The sequence below is a fragment of the Oryctolagus cuniculus genome, chromosome 3 (genome assembly GCF_051225735.1).
Source record: "Oryctolagus cuniculus isolate XC-2025 breed Fujian yellow rabbit chromosome 3, ASM5122573v1, whole genome shotgun sequence".
Taxonomy (NCBI): Eukaryota; Metazoa; Chordata; class Mammalia; order Lagomorpha; family Leporidae; genus Oryctolagus; species Oryctolagus cuniculus.
The window spans coordinates 173,607,963-173,633,470 of NC_142869.1; the positions used below are offsets into that span (position 1 = coordinate 173,607,963).

Sequence of the window (25,508 nt, forward strand, 5' to 3'; positions counted from 1 at the left end):
CATGCAGCCTGCAGCACCCAGTCTTCTGGTCGATGTGCACCCACACACACATCTGACCAGGGTAACAAATGACATGAAGGCATAGACTGCAGTGAAGGGGACTGCAGAGAGAGGCCGCCAGTCACTACTGTACAACCGAGGGTGCGGGGGAGAAAACGCAGGTCTCAAGCCATTCCCCAACCGTGAGCCCTGCTCAACCACCTCCCTCCATCCGTGCCCCCATACACTGCCTCTGGGTCACAGTGAAAGGCTGCACAGAGACTGGGTTTGGGTCCTCTCAAAATCCAGCTGAAGGAGAAGGCAGGGATGGCAATAAACCTTGCCCACGTTTCTAGCCTAAGGGCCCCAAAACCAAAAGGCAGAAGCTATGGTAGCTTCTCCCTTGGAGGCCCAGAGCACACATACAGAATGGGGATGCAACAATGCAACAATGATAAAATAAAACTCAGGGGACAGTTAACATGAGGGCTCAAAAATAAAGAACGACAAACAATGACCAGGAAAGAACCTTGCTGTAACCCACTGGACATCTAAATAATCAGTAAGTGTTTCAAGAAGGCCTGGGTAGCTAATTTGATGTTGACAAGATGAAATATAAAATGATATGATAAGAAAATAGATGAGCTAGAGAGATGGGTAGATATAGTCATATGAAACCGCAACAATAAACCTTGTTTTGTTTTGTTTATGAAGAAATATACAAGCAGTTCCTTATACTGCCTTTGAATTTGAACTTAACAATGCCTTACAACTGGAGAGCTCTTTTAACCTTTATGAAGAAATTTCTCATAAGTAATCACATTTAGTCCTCATACCAAGCTGATGAAGTCAATGGGTATTATCATTTCACTTTACAAATGAAGCAAAGGAGGTCAAAATAAATAAAACGAAATCAGAGACTATCAAGCCAATGAACCCGAAGATGTCAATGGCCTGACTCCTGGTCATGTTCTTCTAATCTCAAAGCACTTTACAGAAAAATGGAAATTGAGGTCAGGTAGAATAATGAGCCTAACAGCAGACTTTGTGACAGAAAAGAAATCAGTTTGAAAACCAGTCAAGACAAAATGCATAAAATGTCCTGATGTCATTTCTGATTCTAATTCCAGAGATATTCCCATTGGCTGCAGACACAGCAGTCTTTTTATGATCTGCAGATAACTAGAGCCTAAGCCAAGGCCTAGATGACCTCAGCACAGGTTATGGGGATGCGGAACCTTTCTTCTGCCCAGGGCCATTTGGGTATTTGCAACATCACTCACAGTCCATACAAAATGATCAACTTAAAAATTAGCCTGCTATAGATTTATTGAATTTCGAGTCCCACCTGTGGTTTCTTTGGCAGGGCCAGATCCAATGATTTTCTGGACCTAATACAGCCAGACATTCCCCGCCCCTGACAGAGCATTTTTTAAACTTCTGTGAATGCTGGAAGCATGTGTGATGCATCTCTGGATGGCCTGTAAGACCTCTACCTCATGGTTTTTGTCTTTAGTTGTTGGCAGAGAATGGAAGGGCAACTGTTAAAAGGCAAGAGAGTTGACACACACATGAAACAATTGTTCCTGGCTTTTTGTGTAGCCAGATCATCTGGCAACACTGGGCCCAAATTCTGGGATGGCAGTCGTCAGTCAGAACTGAGAGTCCACACTTCCTTGAACGGGGCCTCTCTGACTGCTGAGCCCAAGTCACCCACGATGGCCAGGAAGGTGGCCCCACTGCCACAAGATACGTCATGTCCCACTGTTTTCAGATACTGGTGACTTGGAAATGAACACAGGGCCCTGGGAGTCAAGATGCTAAATGACTGAAGCCACTGGGATTCCCACTGAACAGTGAGAAAGAAAAAGACGGCCAGTGGGGCAGCCAATGCAGGTGCCTGGGTCCCCACTACGCTTGTGTTCCCACAGCTCCCAGCCAAGGCAGCACTGGGCACATTGTCCTGCTCAAGAAATAGCTATGGGAGAGAGCCAGGAATGAAAATCTCAAAGGAGAAATATGCACTTGTTCTACCAAGTGCCTGTGAGGGCCAAGAGATACAAGACTGGCAAAATAAGGCAAAAGTGTACTGGCATCTCAGGACTGACTTGAGAACTTAGAAGCTGTGTGCCAAAACTTGAGAATCGCAACATGAGCAGTGAAGTGAGGGGGAAAAAAGAAAATCCAAAATAATTATATCTTAAATTCAAAATGGAGGTAATTGGCTTGGTCTATCTGGTGCACCCTATTGAGAAACAATGTTCAAGTCTGATCGCAGTAAGGGACAGAGCTGTATGCACTAAGAGGCATCTGAAGGAGGCAAAAGAGAGGGAAGAAGAAACACCAGCGCTTTACACTTGTCATCTCTGTCCTCTACCAGTTCTAGCATGCTTAACCATCTGCTCTCATCAGGGTCAGGACAGGGCAAACCCTGCCAGGCTGACCAGGCAAAACACAGCAAGGTCTGCCTGGCCACCAAGCCAAGAAATCAAGTTGCATGGGCTGCAATCAGGCCCATCAGACCCTAATTTCAAAATAAGAACACTGCCCAGATCCTTGTATCCCTGGCCTTGAAACACACTGGGGCTCGTGAGTGGGCAGGTACAAAAGGGATTAGTCAGGGATGGAGGGACCTGGAAGGCTTCTCCAGATACCATACAAGAACTGCTGGGCAGCCAAGTTGGTTTCTTTGGCTTCATCTGGCATCAGGATTTGGGGCAACACAGACGGCTGGGGGTCCAATCGGCCCCGTGGGAGGGGTCACAGGGCACTCTTGTTTGTGGTTCTCAAATTTAACGTGCACAGGAATCACCGGGTGATCTGTCGCTCTGCAGACGGCAGTTGAGAAGGTCTGGAGCAAGGCCTGAGACTCTGCGTTGGTGACAAACTCCCTGGTGCTCATGTTGCCAGTGTGCAGATCCCTCTTTGAGTGGTTCTCAGCCTTGGTTTCTTTCAGAAATTCTCAGGGAAGTTTGTAAGATCCCTGATGCCTGGGTCTCATCCTAAAACCAGTTAGGTCAGAATCTCCAGGGCTGGGACCCAGGCACCAATGTTTTAAGCTGCCAGGTAAGCATAACATGCAGCCAAGACCCAGAACCATTGCTCTATAGACAGTGGGGACGGTCAGAGCAGCAGCTTCATAGTCCCCTAGGATTCATCTGGCCTGAAGCAGCCTGGTGGTGGGGTCAGCCAAGGAGGGGACCAGAGGCCCAGTTAGGAAAGTCCCAGACTCATGGGGAGCACCCTTGGGCCTGGACAAACATAGTTGGGAAAAGGAGGAGGGAAAAGTTGCCGATGCTCAGGGCTTACCCGAAGCATCTGGACACAAGTAAATAGCAAACCCAGTTTCAGATTTCCCAAGCAGTGAGCCAGGCTCCTAAAATACAAGACTGGGATTTCTCAGTGTTGGCTAATGAACTGGTAGAGCTACAGACTGGAGGTCTTCAGTATTTGAAATGAAGGAAGTGGAGTGGCAAAAAAGGGAAACAAACTTTCTACGAGCCACCAACAACATTCCTCAAAGACCTCTGAAAGTACTGAGCTCCTGGTTTTTAATTCATATGCTGGCCCCCGTGACTGTACAATGTGATCCCTCCTTTATTCCCAGCCACTCTGCACATTTGGAAAGTCAGTTCTTCAATTTCCAAATGCTAGAGAGAAATTTCCCCAAACACCCTTAATATTGCACACTATTAGCAATGTAGGAGCACAAGCAAATTGGGGGGGGGGGGGAGGTAAGAAGCATGGAGCTTGAAAATACTCCAGCTCCCCAGAAAAATGGACTAGAAGTAAAAAAAATGCCATAGACCAAAAAATGTGTACCTAAGAGTCCCACCGTTGCTCTTCAATCACTTAGCCTGGCAGGGCTGCCAACCAGAATGCCCAGCCAGGCAAGCAATGGGTTAGCTCAGGGAGGTATGAATGAACGTGGAGGGAAGCCCTCCATTTATGGTCAGGAACATCAGCTTGAAATTGTGTCTACTTTAAGTCACAATCTCAAGACTACTATGAAATGTCTTTAATAAGCAGTATGGTTTTTCTGCCTTATGATGTAAGACAGCCATTCATTTCATGTATTCGTCAAAAATAGGCTTTGCTCCCACCACCAAAAAAAGAAAAAAACCATCAAAGGGCTAGGTTTTGGGTACAGAGGCACAGGGCAGCATCTGGTGAAAGGCTCTGTGTCAGCACTGAGTGCAGGCAGTACACAGCAACCCAGGGAGCAGAGCTCTGGAAAGCTTCGAGGGGCACAGCAGCACCACAGCAGGGCCTGGGCAGTGCACAGAGGCGACTGGTGCTGGGCACAGGTGTACAGACTCCATCCCCCTCTGCCTCTACTTCAGGGGCACCCTTGCCAGGACAGTGGTTCTTAACATGGTTTGGGTCACGTGTATATTTGGAAATATGATGGAAGATGCACACAGGCACTACAAACTACCCTGGAGATTTCTGGAGATTCTCAGACTCCCTTGTACCCATGGACCCAGCTTAAGAACCTGCAATTTACAGGATTTCAACTCTCCCAGGTTTCTTCCAGTAGAACGCACACTGCTCCGGTCACCATCATTTGTCACACAGGAGCCTCACCGAACTCTGGTGAACCCCCAGTGCTAGGGAGTGAACTGTGTCCCCAGAAGTCCTCCGTTGAAATCCTAACCCCCAATGTAACGGTATCTGGAGACAGGCTCTTTGGGATCTAACTTAGGTTAGAGAGGGCAAGAGGGTGGGAATTTCATGATGGGATTAGTGGCTTAAGAAGAAGCGGACTTAAGAGATCACTGTCTTTCCATGTAGTATGAAGGTGGGAAGAGAGCCTGCATCAGGAACAGAATTGGTCAGCACCTGGATCTTGCACTCCCGCCTCCAGAGCTGTGAGAGTTACAGCACCCTGAGCAGACTAAGACTCACTGCCAAGGACAGTCAGCATGGTCCACTGTGGGGTGCAGAAGCCCTGAGACATCGGTGCCCTCATTTTTTTGCCTCCTTCACCAGATGGCACAAAGACAAGGCTGTGCAATGCCCCCTCCAGAGTACTTTTTGAGCTCACAGGTCCAGGACTGAGCACACTGGCTGGGACCCCAAAGAAGGAAGGTTAAACAGGAGAAGCAAGGGCAGACAGGAAACATCAGGGCCACCAGGCAACACTAGAGATGGGAGATAGGGAGAAAGGATTGGAATTGAAAAGGCAAAGGGAACGCTGGCTAACCTAATACTCCCTCTGCAAACAGCTAGGAGGCCATAGACACTGTTGACTCTTGGGCTGCTCTTCTAAAGAAAACACACCAGGCTGCAGGGCCAGTGTTAGTAAATTGCTCCAACCAGGCAAACCCACTGACTCTCCAAACAGCACTTTTACACAGCCTTTCCTTCCACCAAATAATAGACCTTTACGAAGCTGTGGTCAGAGCCAACTCCTCCATGTCTGATTCGCCACGGACTTTGTTCATTGTTAGCACACACTGAACATCCTGTGTCTCTCCCGTGACTTTGTCCTGTCGGCTGGGCTAGGCGTGCGCTCCCCAGGCAGGGCTGAGTCTTCCTTGGCCTTTGTGATCATTCCAGGAGGCTGGAGTCCAGGTTCTGCACGCAGAGGCGGCCCAGTAATTATTGTTGGCTGGCTGCTTTTCCTGAGAAAGCACAATCAGTCCCTTGGATTTCCAAACATGCACTGCCCGTTCCTCTGCCACTCTCCACTCCAGTAAAAGGGACTTCAGGCCCACTCACTTTCCGGGCACAGTTACAGATCAGGGGGTGAGCAGCCCAGCCCAGGGGTGCCAAAGAGTACAACTGACATGTTCGGCATACTGAGCAGAGGGAGAAGGAAAGTTGTTGTCTTGCCCATGTGAGATGAAGACACTGTATTTATCCAATTCACAGATGCCTACCAGTTTAAGTTTGGGAATGCTTTAAGTTTGGGAAACTGGTACTATGTCATTGGCAGATATGGCTACCCTTTTTTAAACAAATTTATATTTTTATTTAAAAGGCAAAGAGATGGGGATGGGGGATAGAGAGAGAGTGAGAAAGAAATCCATCTTCTATCTGCTGGTTCACTCTCAAAATGTCCACAATGACTGGGGGTGGGCCAGGCCCAAGCCAGAAGCCACAAACTTTATCTTGGGGGTGGCAGGGGCCTAAGTACTTGGGCCATCTTCCACTACTTTCCCAGGTGTGTTGGCAGGCAGCTGGATCTGAAGCAGAGCAGCAAAGACAAGATCCAGTGCTCCAATATGGGATGCTGATATTGCAGGAGACCTAACTCATTGGCACACAACACCGCCCCACTGCTACTTGACCACTCAGTATCTATCGTCCCCTTTATTCCTCCTTACCACCAGAAAGACCAAGTTGGTGCAGGGCAGCAAGGTATCCAGCTAAAACGTGCACTTTTCCTGGCCTCTCTTACAGGTAGGGCTGGCCAGTGAAACCTAAAACAAATTCCACCGGAGACTTTAGAGGAAGCCATGGCTCTTATAACACAGGTGCTACCCCTTCCTGCTTCAGTCTTCCACTTTTTTCCAGCAGGGAGGCTGATGCTAGGCTGGAGGTGAAGCTGCATCCTACAGTCATGAGGACCATGGTCTGCCTGCTAAAGATGGCGGGATGAAAGTTGGGAAAACCCTGAGCCCCACCGGCACTGTCAACATTTACATTAGTTGAGGATGCCCCCCTCTGGACTTCCTGGTTCATGACACAAAGCAGGCCCTTGCATGTTTAAATTACTGTATCTTCAAGCCAAGTGACAGATGTGTGCTTGCCATCTTGATATATTTTGTTCTTTCATTTCTTCTGGTTGTTGCCTTTGGTTTTTCTTTTTAAAGATGTTCACTTTTTAAAAAAAAAAGATTTTTATTTATTTATTTGAAAGTCAGAGTTACACAGAGAGAGGAGAGGCAGAAAGAGAGAGAGAGAGAGAAAGGTATCTTCCATCCGATGGTTCACTCCCCAGTTGGCCGCAATGGCTGGCCGACCTGAAGTCAGGAGCCAGGAGCCAGGAGCTTCTTCCAGGCCTCCCACATGGGTGCAGGGGCCCAAGCACTTGGGCCATTTTCCAATGCCTTCCCAGACCATAGCAGAGAGTTGGATCGCAAGTAGAGCAGCCGGGTCTCTAACCGGCACCCACATGGGATGCTGGCGCTTCAGGCCAGGGTATTAACCCGCTGCGCCACAGTGCCAGTCCTGCCTTTGGTCTTTCTAAAAGCAAATTTGGCTCAGTTGATGGTTTCTTAAAAGGGCAATAAGGAAAAAGATCTACCGACCAGGATATTTTGCTTTCATTTGGCAAATACCAAAGAACAAACTTTTCCATGAAAGGCATTTCATGAAAGGCCAAAGACATCAAAAGTTCTCTAAAACTGTAAACTGTCTTGTTCAATATAGAAGAACCATCAACTATAACCCATCAAAACTTTTTAGACCCTATAGCTAAGGATTTTCTTTCTTTTACCTTCAACCTCCTTATCAACAATGATTTTTTTTTCTTAAAATAAAACTTTATGGGCTGGCATTATGGTGTAGTTCTGTCCCCTCAACACTGACATCACATATGAGTGCCAGTTCAAGTCCTAGCTGCTCCATTTCCAATCCGCACTCCCTGCTAATCTGCCTGGGAAAAGCAGCAAAAGATGGCCTGAGTGCCTGGGATCCTGCCACCCACGCTGGAGACCCAGATGGGTCCTGGCTTTGGTCCAGGCCCAGCTCTGGCCATTGCAGCCACTGAGGGAGTGAATCATCAGATGGAAGATATCTTTCCCATTGCCCTGCCCCGCCCTCTTTCTCTGTAATTCTGCCTTTCAAATAACTCAAATAAACCTTAATAACTTAATAAATGATTAAAAATATGACTTCCAGGGAAGACAGAGATTTGGGCACAGTCTTCTAAATGTTCCCTCCCAAAGTCCTATTGAAAATGCCAAAATAATGATAAGATATTATGGAAAGGGCTCCATTCACATGCCCAAATCTCCAGAAAGCTGGTGTTAAGAGTGCTGATTGAACAGCACAGAGGAACAACCCAGCACCCTGGCTTCCATGAAACCAGGACTCAAGGGAAGGTCTCTCGCTGAGAGAACTCTACTTACATTAGCTGCTGTGCAAAGTCCAAGACTAAATATATTCAGGCCCCAGATCAGAGGGAGAGCATGTGGCTTAAATTGAGAAGTTGGAGCTTCTTAACAGCACTCCAGATCTGCTCTGCCGGGAAGTCTCGGGGCATGGTCAGTGTCACACACATGGACGGACTGTCAGCCTTCTCCCAACACTGCACACAGCAGTTCCACCAGGGCTGCTCCACATCACTAAAAGCTCCTCCCCCCACTTCCTCATGTTAACTGACTCCCAAACGTATCACACTCAGCCCCAGAAAGCAACTTATGTTAGAAAGCATCATGTAAATGAGCTCAATGTCCAGTAACACACAGCTGTTTGGGGGAATAGCAGCACGAAATGGGTTTCCCCTTTGTCCTCCTTCTCTCAACAGGAAGAATATTAACACCTGCCGCCATCCTGCTCCCTCAATACTTACACAGAATTTCAGTTCCTCAAAAGCAGGTGCCTGAAAAATCAAAGGGTGAACTCAGTCATGCAAATCAGAACGGAGCTGTGAACCCAACAGGATTCAGGCAGGAACCAAAGAATCTTTTTTTTTTTCTTAAAAGATTTTATTTGTTTGAAAGTCAGTTATAGAGAGGGACACACACACACACACACACACACATACAGAGAGAGAGAGAGAGATCTTCCATCTGCTGGTTCGCTCCCCAGACAGCCACAACAGCTGGGGCTGGGCCAAGCCAAAGTCAGGAGCCTCATCTGGTCTCCCGTGTGGACTGCAGAAGCCCAAACACTTGGACCATCTTCCACTGCTTTTCCCAGGCCATTAGCAAGGAACTGGACAGGGACTGGAGCAGCTGGGATACAAACCAAGCACTCGTATGGGATGCTGGCATCACAAACGGCAGCTTTACCCACTACATCACAACGCTGGCCCCCAAAGAATCCTCTAAGTTCTTTTCCCCTCAATATCTTTTCACAACTAGGCCTCAATAGAAAGGGCTTAGGCTATACATTAAGTTTTCCCGTAAGTTCACAATTCTGCATGGGTTCCCTTGCAATGACTCTGAAGTTACTTCAGGAGAAAAATGGAGAAAAGGAACCCAGTAACTCCTGGGTAGCCACCGTGTGCCAGGGATGGTGACAGACAGTTACACTGTGTCATGCATCCTCTAGCCAGGCCTACTCAGTAGTCTCAGGAAGGTATTCAGTGTACAGAGGGCCAGAATCAGATGAGATTGTGAACTCAGATTCATCCATCACCAAACATCTTAACAGAGACCTCAATGTCCTGGCACTATTCTGATAGCTGAGGGCACTGCAGTGGACAAAACAGAGGCAGCCTCTGCTGTCATGTGCTTGTGCTGTGTTGGAGGAGACAAACAACAAACAAGCACACGTATCAGAGCTCCCCAGCAAGAGTGCCCCGGCTGCATGCTGCTGGGGAGGCCAGGTTGGCAGCGGGGGCAGGAGCCGGCGGAGCGCCTGGGATGGATTCCATCTGCTGGGATTAGCTTCACGCATTACTTCAATGTGCTGTGTGGATGCCACCATTTTCCATGAGTGCTGTGTCAACAGAGCTCCCATGCACCCAGGAAATAGCGTGCACTCTTCCCAGTGGTAAAGAGGGCTCTTAGCTATGCTGACTCCAAAGTCCCTGCTCTTTCTACCAACCTCCCACCCCCACACCAGTTCTTGAGCAATCAGCAGATAACAGGAGGTTCAGAATCCTATGACAGAAAGAGGAAGGGCAGGAGTAAGAGAGCTAGGGGGCAGGTGTTGTGCTGCCCTGGGCTGACCTGCCATTTGAGATGTCCTTACCCATATCCGAGGGCCTGGGAACGAATCCCACTTCCATTTCCACTCCAGCTTCCTGCTGATGCATCTGGGAGGCAGCAGATCATGGCCCAAGTTACTTGGCTTCCTACTATTTCTGTGAGAGACCCAGATGGAGTTCCTTCCTCCTGCATTCAGCCTGGCCCAGCCCCAGTTGTTGCAGGAATTTGGGGAGTGAACTAACGGATAGCAGATGTCTCTTTGGCTGTCTCTGTCTCTATCTCTCACCCTCTCTGTCATTCTAACTCTCATCAATCAATCAATCAATCTTAAAAAATAAAAAAGCTAGGGGCCAGTGCTGTGGTGTAGTGGGTAAAACTGCTGCCTGAAGTGCCAGTACCCCGTAAGAGCACCAGCATCCCATATGAACACTGGTTCACGTCCATGCTGCTCCACTTCCAAACCAGCTCACTGCTATGGCCTAGGAAAGCGGTGGAAGATGGCCCAGGTACTTGGGCCCCGGAATCATGTGGAAGATCCAGAGGAAGCTCCTGGCTCCTGGCTTCAGATTGGTCCAGCTCTGGCCATAGCAACCATTTAGGGAGTGAACCAGCAGATGAAGACTTTCTCTCTCTCTCTCTCTCTGCCTCTGCCTCTGCCTCTGCCTCTGCCTCTCTGGAACTATACCTTTCAAATAAATAAATACATCTTTTTTAAAAAAATAAATAAAAATAAATTACAAAGCTAAAACTTCATCATACTCAATCCATTCAACTTCTATCCTCTCTGCTGTGCCAGTCTGAATTGGGCCAGTCTGTATTTCAGTTTCCTTCTGTGAGTCTGCATTTAAACCAAAAGGAAACACTGGTTTCCAACCTGCCCCATGTTTCTCCCTAAGCAGTTTTCTGACAGCTACTTTTCTGTCTCTCTTTTTCAGACACAATATGAAGATTTCTGGGGTCACTGGCCCTCAGCCAGAAGAGGATACCCAGGAGCCAAGGGGGCAGCTTTGTCTCCAGCCAGGTTTGGTCTTGGCCTCAGCTCACAGACCTCACCTTCCTACTGCTCCCAAATGCAGGTCATGGGCTACAAGTGAGCTCTGGAAAGAAAATGTGCAAACCCAAAACAGAAACAGAAAACAGCGCCTGGCAGTAACTCAGAAATTAATACTATCTCAGGATGGGAAGTTCAAAGTCAGCTACACAGCTGGGCTTCAGGGTCTTTGGTTACAAAAAATAGAGTGTTTTCCCACAAGGTCCTACCCCCTTTGCAAAAGACAGTGACTAGGGGGTGGCACTATGGTGCAGCAGGTAAAGACGCTGCCTGCAGTGCCTGGGCATCCCATATGGACACCGGTTCAAGTCCTGGCTGCTCCACTTCCAATCCAGCTCTCTGCTATGGCCTGGGAAATCAGAAGATGGCCCAAGTCCTTGGGCCCCTGCACCTGCGTGGGAGACCCAGAAGAAGCTCCTGGCTCCTGGCTTCAGCTTGGTGCAACTCTGGCTGTTGCAGCATCTGGAGAGCGAACCAATGGATAGAAGACTTTCTCTCTCTCTCTCTCTCTCTGCCTCTGCCTCTGCCTCTCTGTAACTCTGCCTTTCAAATAAACAAATAAAATAGATCCTTTTTTTTAAAAAAAAAAAAGACAGCAGCTAGAGTCTAAACCATTTTTAAAAGTTAAGAAGAGGGAAATGCCACACCATACTTCAGTTTTGATTAACACAAAGCAGAAACAGCACATACACACGCTGAAGGCTCTTACAGGCCAGTCTTGCTTCTTGCTAGACAATAAGGAGAAGTTCATCAGTGACTAATTTTCCAAGACAAAGTTAAAATCAGAGGCTGCCTTGGGTAGCCCCAGCTTATGAACCCATATGCACAGGTTTCTAGCAGCAAGAGGCTCAGAGTGGGAAAGGCTGTGTGTTGGGTCAGGGCCGTCATACTTCCTGCTCAGTTTTGCTGCATACCTAAAGCTGCTCTAGGAAAAGAAAAGCTGCTTACTTCTCCCTGTCTCTCTCTGTGTCTATAACTCTCCCTGTCACATTAAAAAAAAAAAAAACAAGCTATTTAAAAAAAAAAGTTTTGTAACATAGGTGCTTCCAACTCACAAGATATTTTCTTACTGAAACAAGGTAATCAAAATCATCTACTTCCAGCCAGGCCTCTGAAGCTCACAAAACTCACCACACAGTGAGCCCCAAACTCTTGGGTCTCCTCAAAGGAGCCTGTTCTTTAGACTAGAGATGTACATGTGAGTGTTATGAGTGTGGTAAGAACTGAATGCCCCAGCTCCTGGTGCAGCCTGGAAGAAGAATTCTCCTTCCCCTCCACCCACTTCTGTCTCCAGCCCTGGAGTGCCCACTTCCAGACCTGGATGCAGAGCTTTCTGCTCCTCCCTTCCTCCTCACGGTCCTGGAGGGCTCAAGGGGTATGAAAAGAACATCCCCTGAGACAGCCAAGTGGAGAACAAGGACAGCACACAGTGGGCACAGAAGAGGAGCAGGATGTGACCCATCAGAGCCCGGTCCTGCAACCAAACCTTGACTGCGGCTGCATATTTTCTTTGAAGCCACCATCATTTATCTTCATGTTCCTTCCACAGGATCATATTCTTATTACAAAACCATCTGGCCTCACCTGCCCCTAATACTATTTCATGTAAAACTGGAGTCAGTTAGCTTGGGTTTTCTTTCTCTATTTTTCTACCACTTGAATATTGTTCCTGTCTCTGTGAACAAACTCATTATGGGTATTCAATGGATCTACCTGATACTTTCTCAGTGAAAGAGTCAAAAGATATAAAGAAAGGAAAAGGCTCTAACCATATAGTCATTTGGAAAATTCCAACCTTCTTTTACAAGGCCATCTTTTTGCATATCCCCAAACCCAAGAATCACAAATGATAGGAGCACAAAGTCCTCCTTGATGACTAGAAGGACATCCACGGATAATGAACTTAAGTCTAGAGAAAAGATTGAGAAAACAGCTTTCATCAAACTATGCGGGCACCAGTGATGTCTTCAAGCCCAGCTTGGGGCACTGATATTAATGTTGCTACCCACAGAAGGAATGCTGTGTCTATTACACAGCCAGTCAATTTACACCCAGCTCCTGCCCTTCTGCAATGGATTATCTCATGTGAACACAAGCATCCAGCTGTTAGGCAGCTGGATAACAGGAAGACAGTTCCGACTACGGTAAACACCTGTGACGGCAGAGACACAGGGACTGGTCTGACCTGACACACACCTAAGGGCTTGCAGCTCCTGGAAGTCAGCTGAAGAACACTCAGCCTTTATCTGGACCTCTCTGTGGCAACTTTCCCTTCTTGGGGATCCTGAGATGGCATTTTCTGGAATTTTGTTCACTTTTCTATCAATTCTTTCTGAGTTCCATTGCAGATTTCTCTTCCCCTGCCCTTTTGGGGCTCTATCCTCACTCTCAATTTCCTCCATCTCACTCTGGCCTTTCTGGACCACCTAATATGGGCAACTGGCTCCGCTCATCTATTACCAGACTCATAACAGGCACATGTGCATCTCTAGTCAAAATCTTGCTCTAGAACTCCAGACCCAAGTTTCCAAATACCTTTTAGATGTGGCTCCTGAATGGTCCACAAACAGAATCTCCACGTTTGACACCAAATTCAGTATCTGCCCCATCAAATTTATTCACTCTCCAAAGCTTCTTGTAGGTCAACAGGAATACCATCAACTCAGCCTATCACATGAGGAAGCAGGAGGTCTCCAATATTTGTCTGTCGTGTCCCATGATCACCCAGTCCCCAAGTCTAGCTCCCAACCTTCTCTTGCATTCATTCGCTCTTCCCTGTTCAGTTCAGACCTTCGTGGTGTCTTAGTCTACTTGGGGGGTTAAATACCCAACCAGCAGATCATCTGCCACCATAAGTCTGCCCTCCCATCCATCCTTTATAACAAGTACTTCCCTTTCTAAAACATTTCTGCTCTGGTTCCTCTCTTATTAAAAACCTTCCACTCACTTTCCCACAAGAGAAATGTCCAACTGCTCACAACGCATGCAAATCTTTCATAAACTCATTGTTGTACCAACATTCCCCACATAGCACCCTCTTCTTACACTACAAACAACTCACTGGGAGTCCCAGAATCAACCATGACTGTGTACATTATGACTCTGTCCCTGTCACTCCCACTGATTGGAGAACTCCTACTTATACTTGGCAGCCACGGCAAATATCACCCATGCTGGGAAATGTTCCTCAATGCTTCATCCCCATCAGATTTATTTGTCTGTTCTCTATGCTAGAAAAATATCTTGAACACACTGTAAAGGCAAAGCATGTAACAAGTATTTAATAGCTAACAATTTAACGATTTGTTTACATATCTTCCTTTCCATTCTACTGAGATAGGCACAAGGTCAAGAATTTATATCCTCCTGCCTAGAACATACACAGGTTTAAAAAAGCATTTCATGATGTTCCTCAAATTGGAGGAAGGACCAGCTGTGAGCGATGTTTCCCCAGGATGCACAGACAGGAAATGAGGGGAAGGAAGGAGTTAATGGCTGAACCTTAAAACACTATGACTGGTAACCTTGGATTTAAATTTCTGTTTAACACAACTGGCCAGTGAGAAGGGATTTTCAACACAAATTCTATTTCCTCCAAGTTTTCTAAAAAAAACACCAGCCTATCAGTTTGAATCCTGCAAGCTCTTTCTCAGCCAAAAGGAATTTCCCTTTTAACAAAAACTATTCAGACATTTCCAAGATATGAAATGTTAAAAACCAGGATTTTCCATTCAGACAACTAGGAAACTGTAGGGTTTTTTTTTCCCCAGACTCCCCTTATTTGCCAAGAAGTCTGAAGAGGTTTTTTTTCTTTTTTCTTTTCCTGATGTTAAAAAAATGTTTCCTCTCTATGCCTTTTTGTTTTTCTATCTTTATTTTGTCTGGATTTTTCTTATGCAAGAAAATGGAGACTGAAAAATGAAAAACTACACCTGCCAAATGAGGCATCCAAGTGAAATATGTAATCAACTAAATGTTGTTGCTGTTTTAATTAACACATTTTTTTAAAGATGGGAAGCTTTCAACAGTAGGAGAAACATAAACAAGTATATAACAGAAATGGGACTTTGGGACCATGTAAAGAAAATGCAGAATTTTGCACCTGGAAAAATCGAGACCTAGGATAGGAAGTAAATTGTACTTCCATGAGTTCACACATCAAAATGCTTTATCCTCCAAAGAAAAAGTCTCTTTCTAGAACTATCATTTATGCTTCTAATAAGAAAGAAGCATAGAAATTTGAGTGTCCAGAGTAACCCATCTCAGTAATGTCAGGAAAAATTAGGTAAATAAATTATACCAGTTGGGAGCAACTCAACATAGCACAATTGTAACCAAGGCCAACAGCAGTTATAAACACCAGAAGAATACATGGTAGGTGATCTAAGAAGTTAACATCTGACTTTTGCATTGACCTTTCCACACAGCTGAAAAAATCAGACATTCTCCCTCAGAACACCGAAAGGGGTTTCTCCAAACTATAAGCAAAAGTGCAGTCAAAACACAGCCTGTGTCTAACGGGTGACATTGACTTCTAGAAGCAGCTGTGTCCTGGGAATGACCGGGGAGTGCCTCATGGGTTTACACTACAAGAGACTGAGTCACTAAACATTCCCTGAGATAAATGGGGTGCAGTGATAAGGACGATCAAAGTGCCTGCAGCTCTTCTTAGTCACAATACGACGTCAGGAAGATTCAGGGCTAACCGTGCCGGAGCTGTCTGGCAGCGAATGTGCACCCTACAGAAACTTGAATCATACTCCAGAGATGCCCTGCTTTCCCTCAGTCACAGATGTAAAGGTCTGAGAAGAGTGGCACTGAAGTTGATAGAAGAATCCAGGGGAGCGGATGGAGAGAAGAGAATGCCAAGTACTAAACGTTCACGTTCACCAGGTGGTAAGGAAACCAGCGAAGGAAGAAAAACTAAGCCTGCAAGGGTTACGGAAGCCAAAGCACAAACAAGTTATAAGATAACCCTGTGGTCAGTATTGCCAGATATTTCCATGGGACCCAGAAGATAAGGCAGAGAAAAGATTGTGAGACCTAGCAGTTAAGGAGAGCTTGAGGGACCCATCAACAACAGGAGGAACCAGAGCACAGAAGATCCAGGAATAGCAAGTTAGCAAATGGAGGCCATAGCTGTTGACCTTGTTTGAGAAAACTCAGCAGTAAACAAGAGAGAAAAAAAAATGAGCATGGAGGGGCATCTGGCAAGCATGTGTTCAAGGCAGAAACCTGTGTTTATAGCACACGGTAGAGGCTGGGGACAAGAGGGAATAAAGATCCACGAGAGAAAATAATTACAAGTTCCCTCTGCTTCCTGAATGATGTCAGACTCCCACGGCTGGGACACCTCAACCTTAAAGAGGAGATATTTAACTTAGGAAACAGGCTGCAAAAGTATGTCTCTCAAGGGTTGGGCAGTGACATGTGAAGACAGTGACTCAGCCAGGTCTGCCTGACTTGAAAGCCCACCCTTCGTAGAATGCTGCCTTCAACTCCATTCCCAGGAAAAGATAGGGCGGTTATTCAAGCACCTACTGCCATCATTTCTAAAGAAAATAAGAAGCGATACTGACACTGAATTACTCGTCACTATCATACTGAATTTTCATCTTGACTGAAGCATTTAAAAGAATCAAGAATTTTAAAAAGATATTAACAAAAGAGGCTAAGACCACCCACTCACCCTTTTGTAAGGACTGCCTCAGTCTACTAATTACATATCAAGCGATTAATATGTAGCACTGATGATCCTGCACTTGACTAAGCACCACAGGGGCACAGAAAGGATGGTATGTCACCTGTTCTCAAAGAGCTTGTGTTCCAGCTGAGCAGATCTCTAGTTCTCCATATATAAAATGGGCCACAATTTCCCATGTGCTTCATGGGTAACCTACACAGTTCAATTCAGGGGAAGATCAAAGTCACTTAGAACTTCATTTGGAAGAACCAGAGAGCTTCTGTGAGCAGGGAGAAAAAGGAAGAGGCTTGAGGTTGACCCGAAGATGGTGGGTCTCATCATTTCCTTCCAATGCCGCTTACACAGGCATAGGATGCGGAGACTCTACTCCCCCAAGCATAGACTCATTCTATGCTTGGACAATTCTAGCTTGGACAATTCCGATGCCCTAAAAACATAAGCCTCAACCCTATCAGGCGTCAAGGGCCATTTGCCCCAAGAGAGCCAGCAGACAGGTTCCTGCGAGGCTAGGCTGCAGCAGGCAGTTCAAGCTGCAAGCAGGCACACCCGGCCTCATCAACGTCGGAGGAGCCAGCCATATGCAACTGGAAAAATAGCTTCTTTGAAGGGTGGCATTTGGCTTTCTGCCTGTGGTGGACCTCAAACAGAACAAGTCATTCTTGTCTCGCATGCTGAACACGATGACAGGCTCAGCCAGCTACCTCCAGCCCTGGTATTTGACCCTGATGCAGAGAGTCCAGATAATCCAGTTAATTCTCTATGTCCTAGTTAGTGAGTCAGGACACAGTACTCACCCTCGGACTCTACCTCCATGAACAGCTCTTGCTTGCTTTTCACTGTTATCTTCCTGTTCAGGGCCCTGGCAGCACAGCTAATTAATATTCTTGGAACTGTGCAAGTGGCACAGTACTTGGGCTTGCTCTTTGCGCTCATAGGGCTAATTATTGTGGATTTTACAACCTTTAATAGTTGTTGGCCCATCTGTGTGAGAAAACAAACACACCTTTGTTTGTTAAACAAACATACCTTTTGACTAAGGAAAGAACAGTTAACTCGGACTATTTTACTAATGTCCATACAACTTGAGTCTCCAGTATCTCCTCCCTCCCCAGTGATTAACCTAAGCCAATAATGTAAAGCCCATTCCACCTTCCCATCACTGGTTTTAGAAATGATCAAGTGCCCCAATTCTTATCAATAAATCTCAAAAAAAAAATCAGCCGGTGGGATACTAAGAAAAGTTTCTTTCATCAAGAGTGAGGAGAGGGGCACAAAGAAGAGATGGCCTCTCTTCTACTCCTGGATATTGTCAATTTGAATGTAACACCTGCAGCTCATGTCATCATGCCTCCAACTTGAAAATGAACACTGCACTCAGACAGATGGAACCAAGGTCCATGCGAGAACTGAAAGCTTCTGAGGCAGCCAAAAAAAAAGAAAGAAAAGCCACAGTTCTAGGCCTCTTGCAACATGAGATAATAATTTACCTACTGAATAAAACCCATCTGAATCGGTTTTCAGTTACTTACAGCTACAAACATTGTAATTAATCCAATTACTAACCGAGTGCAATGCTGCATTTCTCCAGCAAGAGCAATATCCTAGCAGAGCTCCCTGTTTCTCATGGATCTGTCAAGAAGGAGGGCAAATCCAGAATTCTGCCCTGCCCTCTCACCTTTCAGGATGGGGCCCAGGTCACCTACCCCCAACCCAGGTTAACACTGAGAACAATTCCAGAGACAATAAAATCACGGGTCAAGAATTTTTCAGGCAGACAGGGGAAACCCTTAGATCACAAATTAATAAAACAGGAGCAGGGCTGCCTTATGACGAAAAGCCACAGGGATAGAATAACAGAGGGGTGGTGAAGGCGCCCCTTCTGCTCCCAAAGCTGCCTCCCCTGTTAGCTGCCTGTTTTCAGAAGTTTTCCATTTGGAGACTCTCTCTTTTGCACTAAGCACTCACTGTTAAATACAAATGCCTATTTGGGGTATCATGTTAAACCTTATGGATATTTAAATTTTTAGTGTATGCTGGTCAAATCTTTCCTGCAAGAAAAACGTGCAGATGGGGAGTTCAAAGGAAGATAGCAGCACAGTGAGCACCAGCCACCCGAGAAGGCAGAGCAACACAAAAGTGCAGGAAGCTCAAGCGAGGGCCGTGGAGACAAGTCATACTTCACAATTTTGTCTCCTGCGAGAGCTGAACTCCATTTATTCAGCTGCTGGAGGTCAGGTGACCACAAGGAGTGACATTCTCAGCCAAGGAGGACCCAGGCTCCCCTTCAGAACCTGGGCAGGGGCCAGCAATAGGAGCTGATTCCAAGGTGAAACATCAAACCCAAAGCTTCAGTAGCTCCCTGAAACCATATCAGTGTCTGGGCCCACCTGGAGGAAGAGGAAACCAGCCAGCCGACACCTCAGACATCAGTGCAAGATGTAGAAGCCAGATGGCCTTCCCATCCGGACACCAAGAGGTTGCACATCCCCTTAACTCCCTACCTACCATGGTCTCAGATCAGTCATTTCATGCTAAGATATAACCAGATACAAAATTTGGGTAACACACTACCAAATAATTTTAAAATAATGGGTTTTATAGGAATGCTGCATTTAAATTAAGCACAATTTCTTTAATTTTTGCAACAACTTTACCAGTTCCTATTACGTGTTTTAAAAAGGGTATGATCATCGAAAACATTGGTAAAATCTTTATCTTCTAGATGGCTGCACTAAGATATAAGAAAGTTACCAAGATTGCACGACTCATCACACAAGTCCACTGTCAACCTCCATCTTTACAGCCCCCCTGCCCGCCAGCATTCTGCTTCCTCCATTCTTCACCTAAGGCCTCCGCTGACTTGAGTCAGGTGTTGGCTTTAATATAGCACCAAAGCTCCCTTTACCCCCAAGGTTATGCAAGTGAAAATCACCTGCAGTGATTTTACATGGTGCCTTTAAGTTGTAATTCTTCATCTTCTAAACATATCCAGATGGTAAACATCTGCTAAATATAATTTTTAAAGATTTTTTTTATTTGAAAGTCAGAATGGGGGGGAGGGTAGTGGGGGAGGAGGAAAGAGGGGGAAGGAGAGGGAGAGAAAGAGAGAGGGAGAGAGATCTTCCATCTGCTGGTTCACTCCCCAGATGGCCACAACAGTGGGGACTAGGCCAGGCTGAAGCCAGCAGCCAGGACCTTATTCCGGATCTCCCACATGAATGCAGGGGCCCAAACACTTGGGCCATCTTCAGCTGCTTTTCCCAAGCTGTTAGCAAAAGCTGGATCAGAAGTGGAGCCCCCGGGACATGAAGAGGCGCTCATATGGGATGCCAGCACTGCAGGCAGTGCTGCAGTGGCGGCTTTAACTGCTACACCACAATGCCAGCTCCTAGAGGGTAAACATTTGAACAGCATCAAAGCATATGGTACTTACACCTCCCCCTCCCTCTCTGCATCTCCAGGCTCCCACGTATGCCTCCCAGAAGTAACCAGTTTTCCATTTTTGAGCATCCTTCCAGACACTGTCCCTCCATATGTCTTATACACAACATAAAGTGTGTGGATTCATTTGCTCTTCAAATTATTCAAAAGCCCACAGAGAATTAAATTTTATATATATGTATATATATATATAATTTGCACAGAATCTCACACAACATGAACATCAGATATGTTCAACATCCAGGCAAGATTGAAGAAAGAGGCTAGGATCTCTCAACCATCACAATGCCTAAGAGACACACTCCTCACTTTTAGGTCTGTCATCTCTTCTGAACCTATATTTAGCAGGTATCCAATCTTGAAGCAGCAGCTTCCTAACAGTATTACTCGCTGAATTAAAATAATATTCCACTCTCTTTATGAAAACTATTTTTTAAGCTACAAGAAGAAGCCCAGAGCTTTACTAATTCAGTATCTAATGAGCAAGTCCATATTCACTATCCATGTGCTTCATTATTTTGTAGAATGCGACCCGTCTCCTCTAGGCCTTTTGTCCTGAACCAAGAAGCCTTCTTAACTAACCAAATAAAAAAAAACATGGCTCCTGACAGCTCATGGAAGGTGCCTGAGAAATATCATAATCCCAGCCTCAGGCACCTTGAGCATTCTATATTTTTTAGATCAGCTTATGCGACAGGTTTGCTGAAACAGAGCATTAGCACTCATGCATTCGGTAACTAAATCCCTATTAAAAGTAATGAGAGTGATCACGTGGGAAGGGCTTGGTGGCTGCCACTGTCAGCCATGGACTCAGCTGTTTCTGTACCCCAATCACTCTCTCTCAAACTCTCCATCGGTTCCTTTAAGTCAGGATTCCTCATTCATCAAGATGGGCAAGAACTCTGGGTTTGAATCGGGTCTGAATCCTCATTTTGCCACTAGTTAGCTGTCAGACTTGACCAAAGATGCTCAAACTCATTAAGTCTTGGACTTCTTATGTAAAATTAAAACAATAAAGATGGCTCTCAGAATGGGCACTAAAAAAAGTTAAATTGTAATTTTGGTGCGGGTTAAGCAGCCACCTGTGACACCAGCATCCCACTTCAATTCAGTTCTCTGCTAACATGTCTGGGAAAAGCACCAGAAGACAGCCCAAATTCCTGGGCCCTTGCCACCCACGTGGGAGGCTCAGAGGGAGTTCCAGGATCCTGGCTGTGGCCTGGCACAGCCTTAGCCATTGTGGCCATTTGGGGAGTGAACCAGTGGATGGAAGATCTAGCAAATCTCTCTCTCTCATTCTCTCTCTCTTTTCCCCCCAATCCTTCAACAGTGCCGTTCAAATAAACAAAATCTTAAAAAATAAAAAATGATATAATTTTTGTAAAAACCCTAAATACAGTATCTTTCAGCAGGACCAGCTAAATAATCTGTGGGACTCAGTGAAAAATAAACATGAGGCTGTCCCTATTTAAAAATTAAGAATTCCAAGGTATCCAACCAAATGTAGGCTCTGTGGGTTTGTGCAGTGAGCAGGCTCAGGCAGCTGGCTTTCCCTTTCCAGTAACAAATACTTAATAGATGGTAGCTTCGTCATCTCTTAAAACCTTTCCAACTTCTATCTGTACCTCACCGCTCCTGCAGGCTCTCCTCTCCATGTCAAAGCCCAATCCACTCTACTTAAAAAGTTTCTCTGGGTCATTCCAAAAACAGGCATCACTGACTCAGAAGTAACCTGCATTTACAAGGAAAACAAAACCACCAAAAACAGGTACTTTAAGACAGAAGATGCTGCTATAGGTCCATGCCTTTCTCTGGCTTCCCACTCCTTCAAATCTTTGTTCAGGATAGGTGTTTGGCCCATGCTGGTTCGGATGCCTGTATCCCACATCAGAGCACCGAGTTCCATTCCTCACTCCTAACTCCAGCTTTTGTAGACCCTGGAAGCCAGTGGTAATGGCTCCCAGCTTCAGCCTCATCCAGTCTTGGCCATTTGAGGAGTAAATCAGTGGCTGGAAGCACATACTTTGTGTGTGTGTGTCCCTCTTTTTCTCTCTGCCTCACTTCCTCTCTCTCTTTGCCTCCTAAATAACTATTTTTTAAAGATTTATTTATTTATTTATTTGGAAGTCAGAGTTACAGAGCAAGACAGATGGAGAGAGAGGAGAGACAGAGAGATCTTCCATCTGCTGGTTCACTCCCCAAATGGCCACAACAGTTGTAGCTGGGTTGGTCCAAAGCCATGAGCCAAGAACTTGGGCCATCCTCCACTACTTTCTCAGGCACATTAGCAGGGAGCTGGATCTGAAGAGGAGCAGCTGGGACACAAACCGGTGCCCATATGGTATGCCAGCACCACAGGCGAAAGATTATCCTACCGTGCCACAACGCACCCCCCAGCAAGTATTTTTTTTAAGTCTTTGTTGAGACCCATTTTCAATGGAAAGTCTACCATGGTCACTCAACTCAATACCATATTTTGCCCTCCTCCATCCTGTATTCTGTATCCCTTTTATCCCGTTTGACGTCTACATTTTCCATAGCACTTATCTTGCCTAATGTACTATATCATGTTTATAAGTTATGTGTATCTTGTACAGACACACACACACACAAACATACACATACATACACACAAGAAATATAAGCTTCAGGAAATGAGGGATTTTTCTCTGCTTTTGTTCATTTATTTACCCCTAGTGTTTGGCATATGGAAACATTTAATAAACACTAATTGAAAGAACGAAACTTATCCTTGAGTGAATGCATAACCAGACTATTGTTTTTCCATATGGAGATTCAGCAGGAGGTCAGGCCAGCCCACATCACAGATCAGTGGAAATAATAACAACTCTGCAACTGGACACCAACAGAGCTCAACTCACAGATGGGAAAGTTATCTCTTTTCAGAGCTCTGCCAGACTCACCTTAGTTTGAAAGGAATTGAACAGTCAATGCTACTAAGTCTAATCCTTCTTGTACCCCTCATTCATATACACAGAGTGCTGCAATGACGAGTGGCATTTTATGAGACCTGTTCATAAATGAGGCACATCCCTAAGTGGAGGATGTCACAGTTACTATTTTAAAAACAGGATTAGAAGAAAAATATCACTTATAACTGCTTTATCTCACTGACATGGAGAAAATAAGCTATTAATATCAAGAGGAATGAGAGGTCTCTAACCCCAAAACTGTGCATAAAGATGTTAGAGCCAGTCCAGGCTGCACTTCCAGGAGGTACTGCCATAGCCACAGGTGACATCCCAAACCCTGGCCCGTGATCTCACAAACACAAGTCACGAAGGGCAATGTGGATCCCTCCCACCAACCGGAAGATCACCCCAAAGCCGTGGCGTTCCAACTGCGGGAGGAGACATCTTCACAGCAAAAGAACCACAGGTTTGAGAAAGAGCAGAGCTGCTCCAGACCCGGTTAAAAGGTGGCCTGTTTCACTAGAGACATCTGGAGCGCCCCCTAAACAGAAGATACCCGACACCCAACATGCTCCAAGTTCCTTCCCAAAGACAGAAAGCACCTCTGGGCCCCTGATTCCAATGCAGCCCACAGGGTCTCCCGGGGCCCGGCTCAGAGCACACCCTGAGGATCCCAGGCCACATCTGGCTTCCTCCTCCCCACCGCACCGCTCCACGAACTTCCACTGCCTCGGAGCCCTGCACCCTGCACTTTTTAAACAAGCCATTCTCAGCCACCACACACACTCTGGTGGGAGTCAGCAAAGGAGGCCCTCATCCCTCTTCCCAAAATAACGTCAGCCAGAGGCAAAGGCCAGAGAGGTGGAGCCTGCAGGCCATTTTGCAAAAGTTTCAAATATCCTGGTACTGACCCCATTAGAAGAACCCCGAAAGGGAGAAGCCAAGGGCCGCTTCTCACTCGCGTCTGTCTGTCTGTCTGTCTCTCTCTCTCCCTCTCTCTCTCTCTCTCTCTCTCTCTCTCTCACACACACACACACACACAGCCTTTCTCAGACCCGCAGCTCCCTCAGATTTTCCATCCTCCTCTGCCGGCCTTCCCTCTGAAGAGGGGGAGGAGCGGATTTCTCGGGTGCACGGTTTAAGAAAACGCATACGACAGCCTTCCTCCTCCTGTGCAGAACACTTTTCAACACACACACACACACACACGTCTTTAAAATGTCTACATGCAAACAAGAAGACAGAGGGAGGGGGAGAGGAGCGGGCAGATCGGAACGCCACTCGCCCACCCACGGAACTCAACAGCGTGCGGTTCTCCGCACACCGACCCCCGCGCCCGCATTACAGCACTGTCAGCAATAGGAAAGATGTGACAGATCAGAAAAGGGCGGGGGAGGCGAGCATACGAAGCGCTGCTGCTCTTGGGGAAAGTTTAACAGAGCACTGCCGCCTCCGTGGGTTCAGACGGAAGAGCTGCCCCGCTCCCCGGACCTCGGGCTCGGGCCGTGCGCGTTCCCCAGCGCTGGCCTCCCGGGCCTCGCCGCGGAGTGCTCACCGTGTGGTACATGAGGGCCTCGCTCTCCCCGGGCTCCGAGAGCTCGCTCAGCTTGCGGTCCCACTGCAGGACGCTCTGCTCCCCGCTCTCCAGCACCTCCATGGCGGTGCGAGCGCGCAGGGCCGGGGATGCCGAGGGCAGGCGGCGGCCGGGCACAGCCGTCTCGCGCCCGCGAGGTCCCGCGCCCTCGGGGGTGTGCGCGGCTGAGGCTCCGAGGCAGGGCTCCCGAGCGGCGCCCTCGGGGAGCTGAGAGACTGCGGGGAACACAAGCCGCCCGGGGCTCAAGGCAGGCCGTGCGTGCAGAGTGAAGGCAGGAGATCGGCTCCCATCCCAAGAAAACCCCTTCGCAACAAGCCCCTCTCCACCACTGCTCCAGACACAAACTTTGAGGCTCCCCTGGGCTTCTCAGCTTTGCTCCAGAGCCCAGCTGCGACCCCACCTCCCTCCAGAGCAGTGACCAATCGGATACCCGCTTCGTCCTCAGGACCCAATCATAAGTCTATCTCCCCTCTCAGTCCCGCCCAGAAAGCAAGGGCTGCCCGAAGAGTCCGCCTAGTCTTTGGAATGTGGGCGGGGAGCGCCCTGGACGTCACCAGGGAACTCCTCCTACTTGATTGCGGCCTGCGGCCGGCTGTCTGCTACAGCGGACCAATAGAATGCTCGAGTCCAGGAGTGACGGACGGCGGGATAGACCAATAAGTAAGGGGACTATGGGACGGACAGCCAATCAAATAGCGACAAGAATACATTTTATGAAAGAGGGAGGGCGCGCCCAGCCCCCTGGCTAAGGATCCCCAGGAATTAGCCGGCGCAGTGAGGGGAGCCAGAGCTGGTCCGCTACGGAACCTCGCTGGAGAAGTGGGCAGACTTAAATACTGTCCAGAATTTTCTCTGGGAGCTTCATTCATTTGAGTATCTCGGGCTTTTTTTTTCATAAATCACATACTATACATAAATATAAATATTTCCTTACGCATAAGTTGTTGTTGGCAGAGTTTTTAATAATCCCGCCCAT

At 46.9% G+C, this 25,508-nt stretch overlaps 1 protein-coding gene across 2 annotated transcripts in view; it reads right to left on the reverse strand.

Moving 5' to 3' along the window:
- Positions 1-24,895, reverse strand: part of CREB3L2 (cAMP responsive element binding protein 3 like 2) — a 130,725-nt gene extending 105,830 nt beyond the window's left edge. Inside the window, exons 1-2 of one of the 2 annotated variants that reach the window (XM_008258046.5) lie at positions 24,494-24,895; positions 8,504-8,533 (exon numbers count right to left, since the gene is read on the reverse strand). In XM_008258046.5, the coding sequence (XP_008256268.1) occupies positions 8,504-8,533; positions 24,494-24,595 (132 nt within the window). In that variant the 5' untranslated portion in view covers positions 24,596-24,895. The remainder of the gene's footprint in view (positions 1-8,503; positions 8,534-24,493) is intronic. The other variant, XM_002711936.6, reaches the window with a different exon arrangement.
- Between the last annotated feature and the right edge of the window lie 613 nt (positions 24,896-25,508).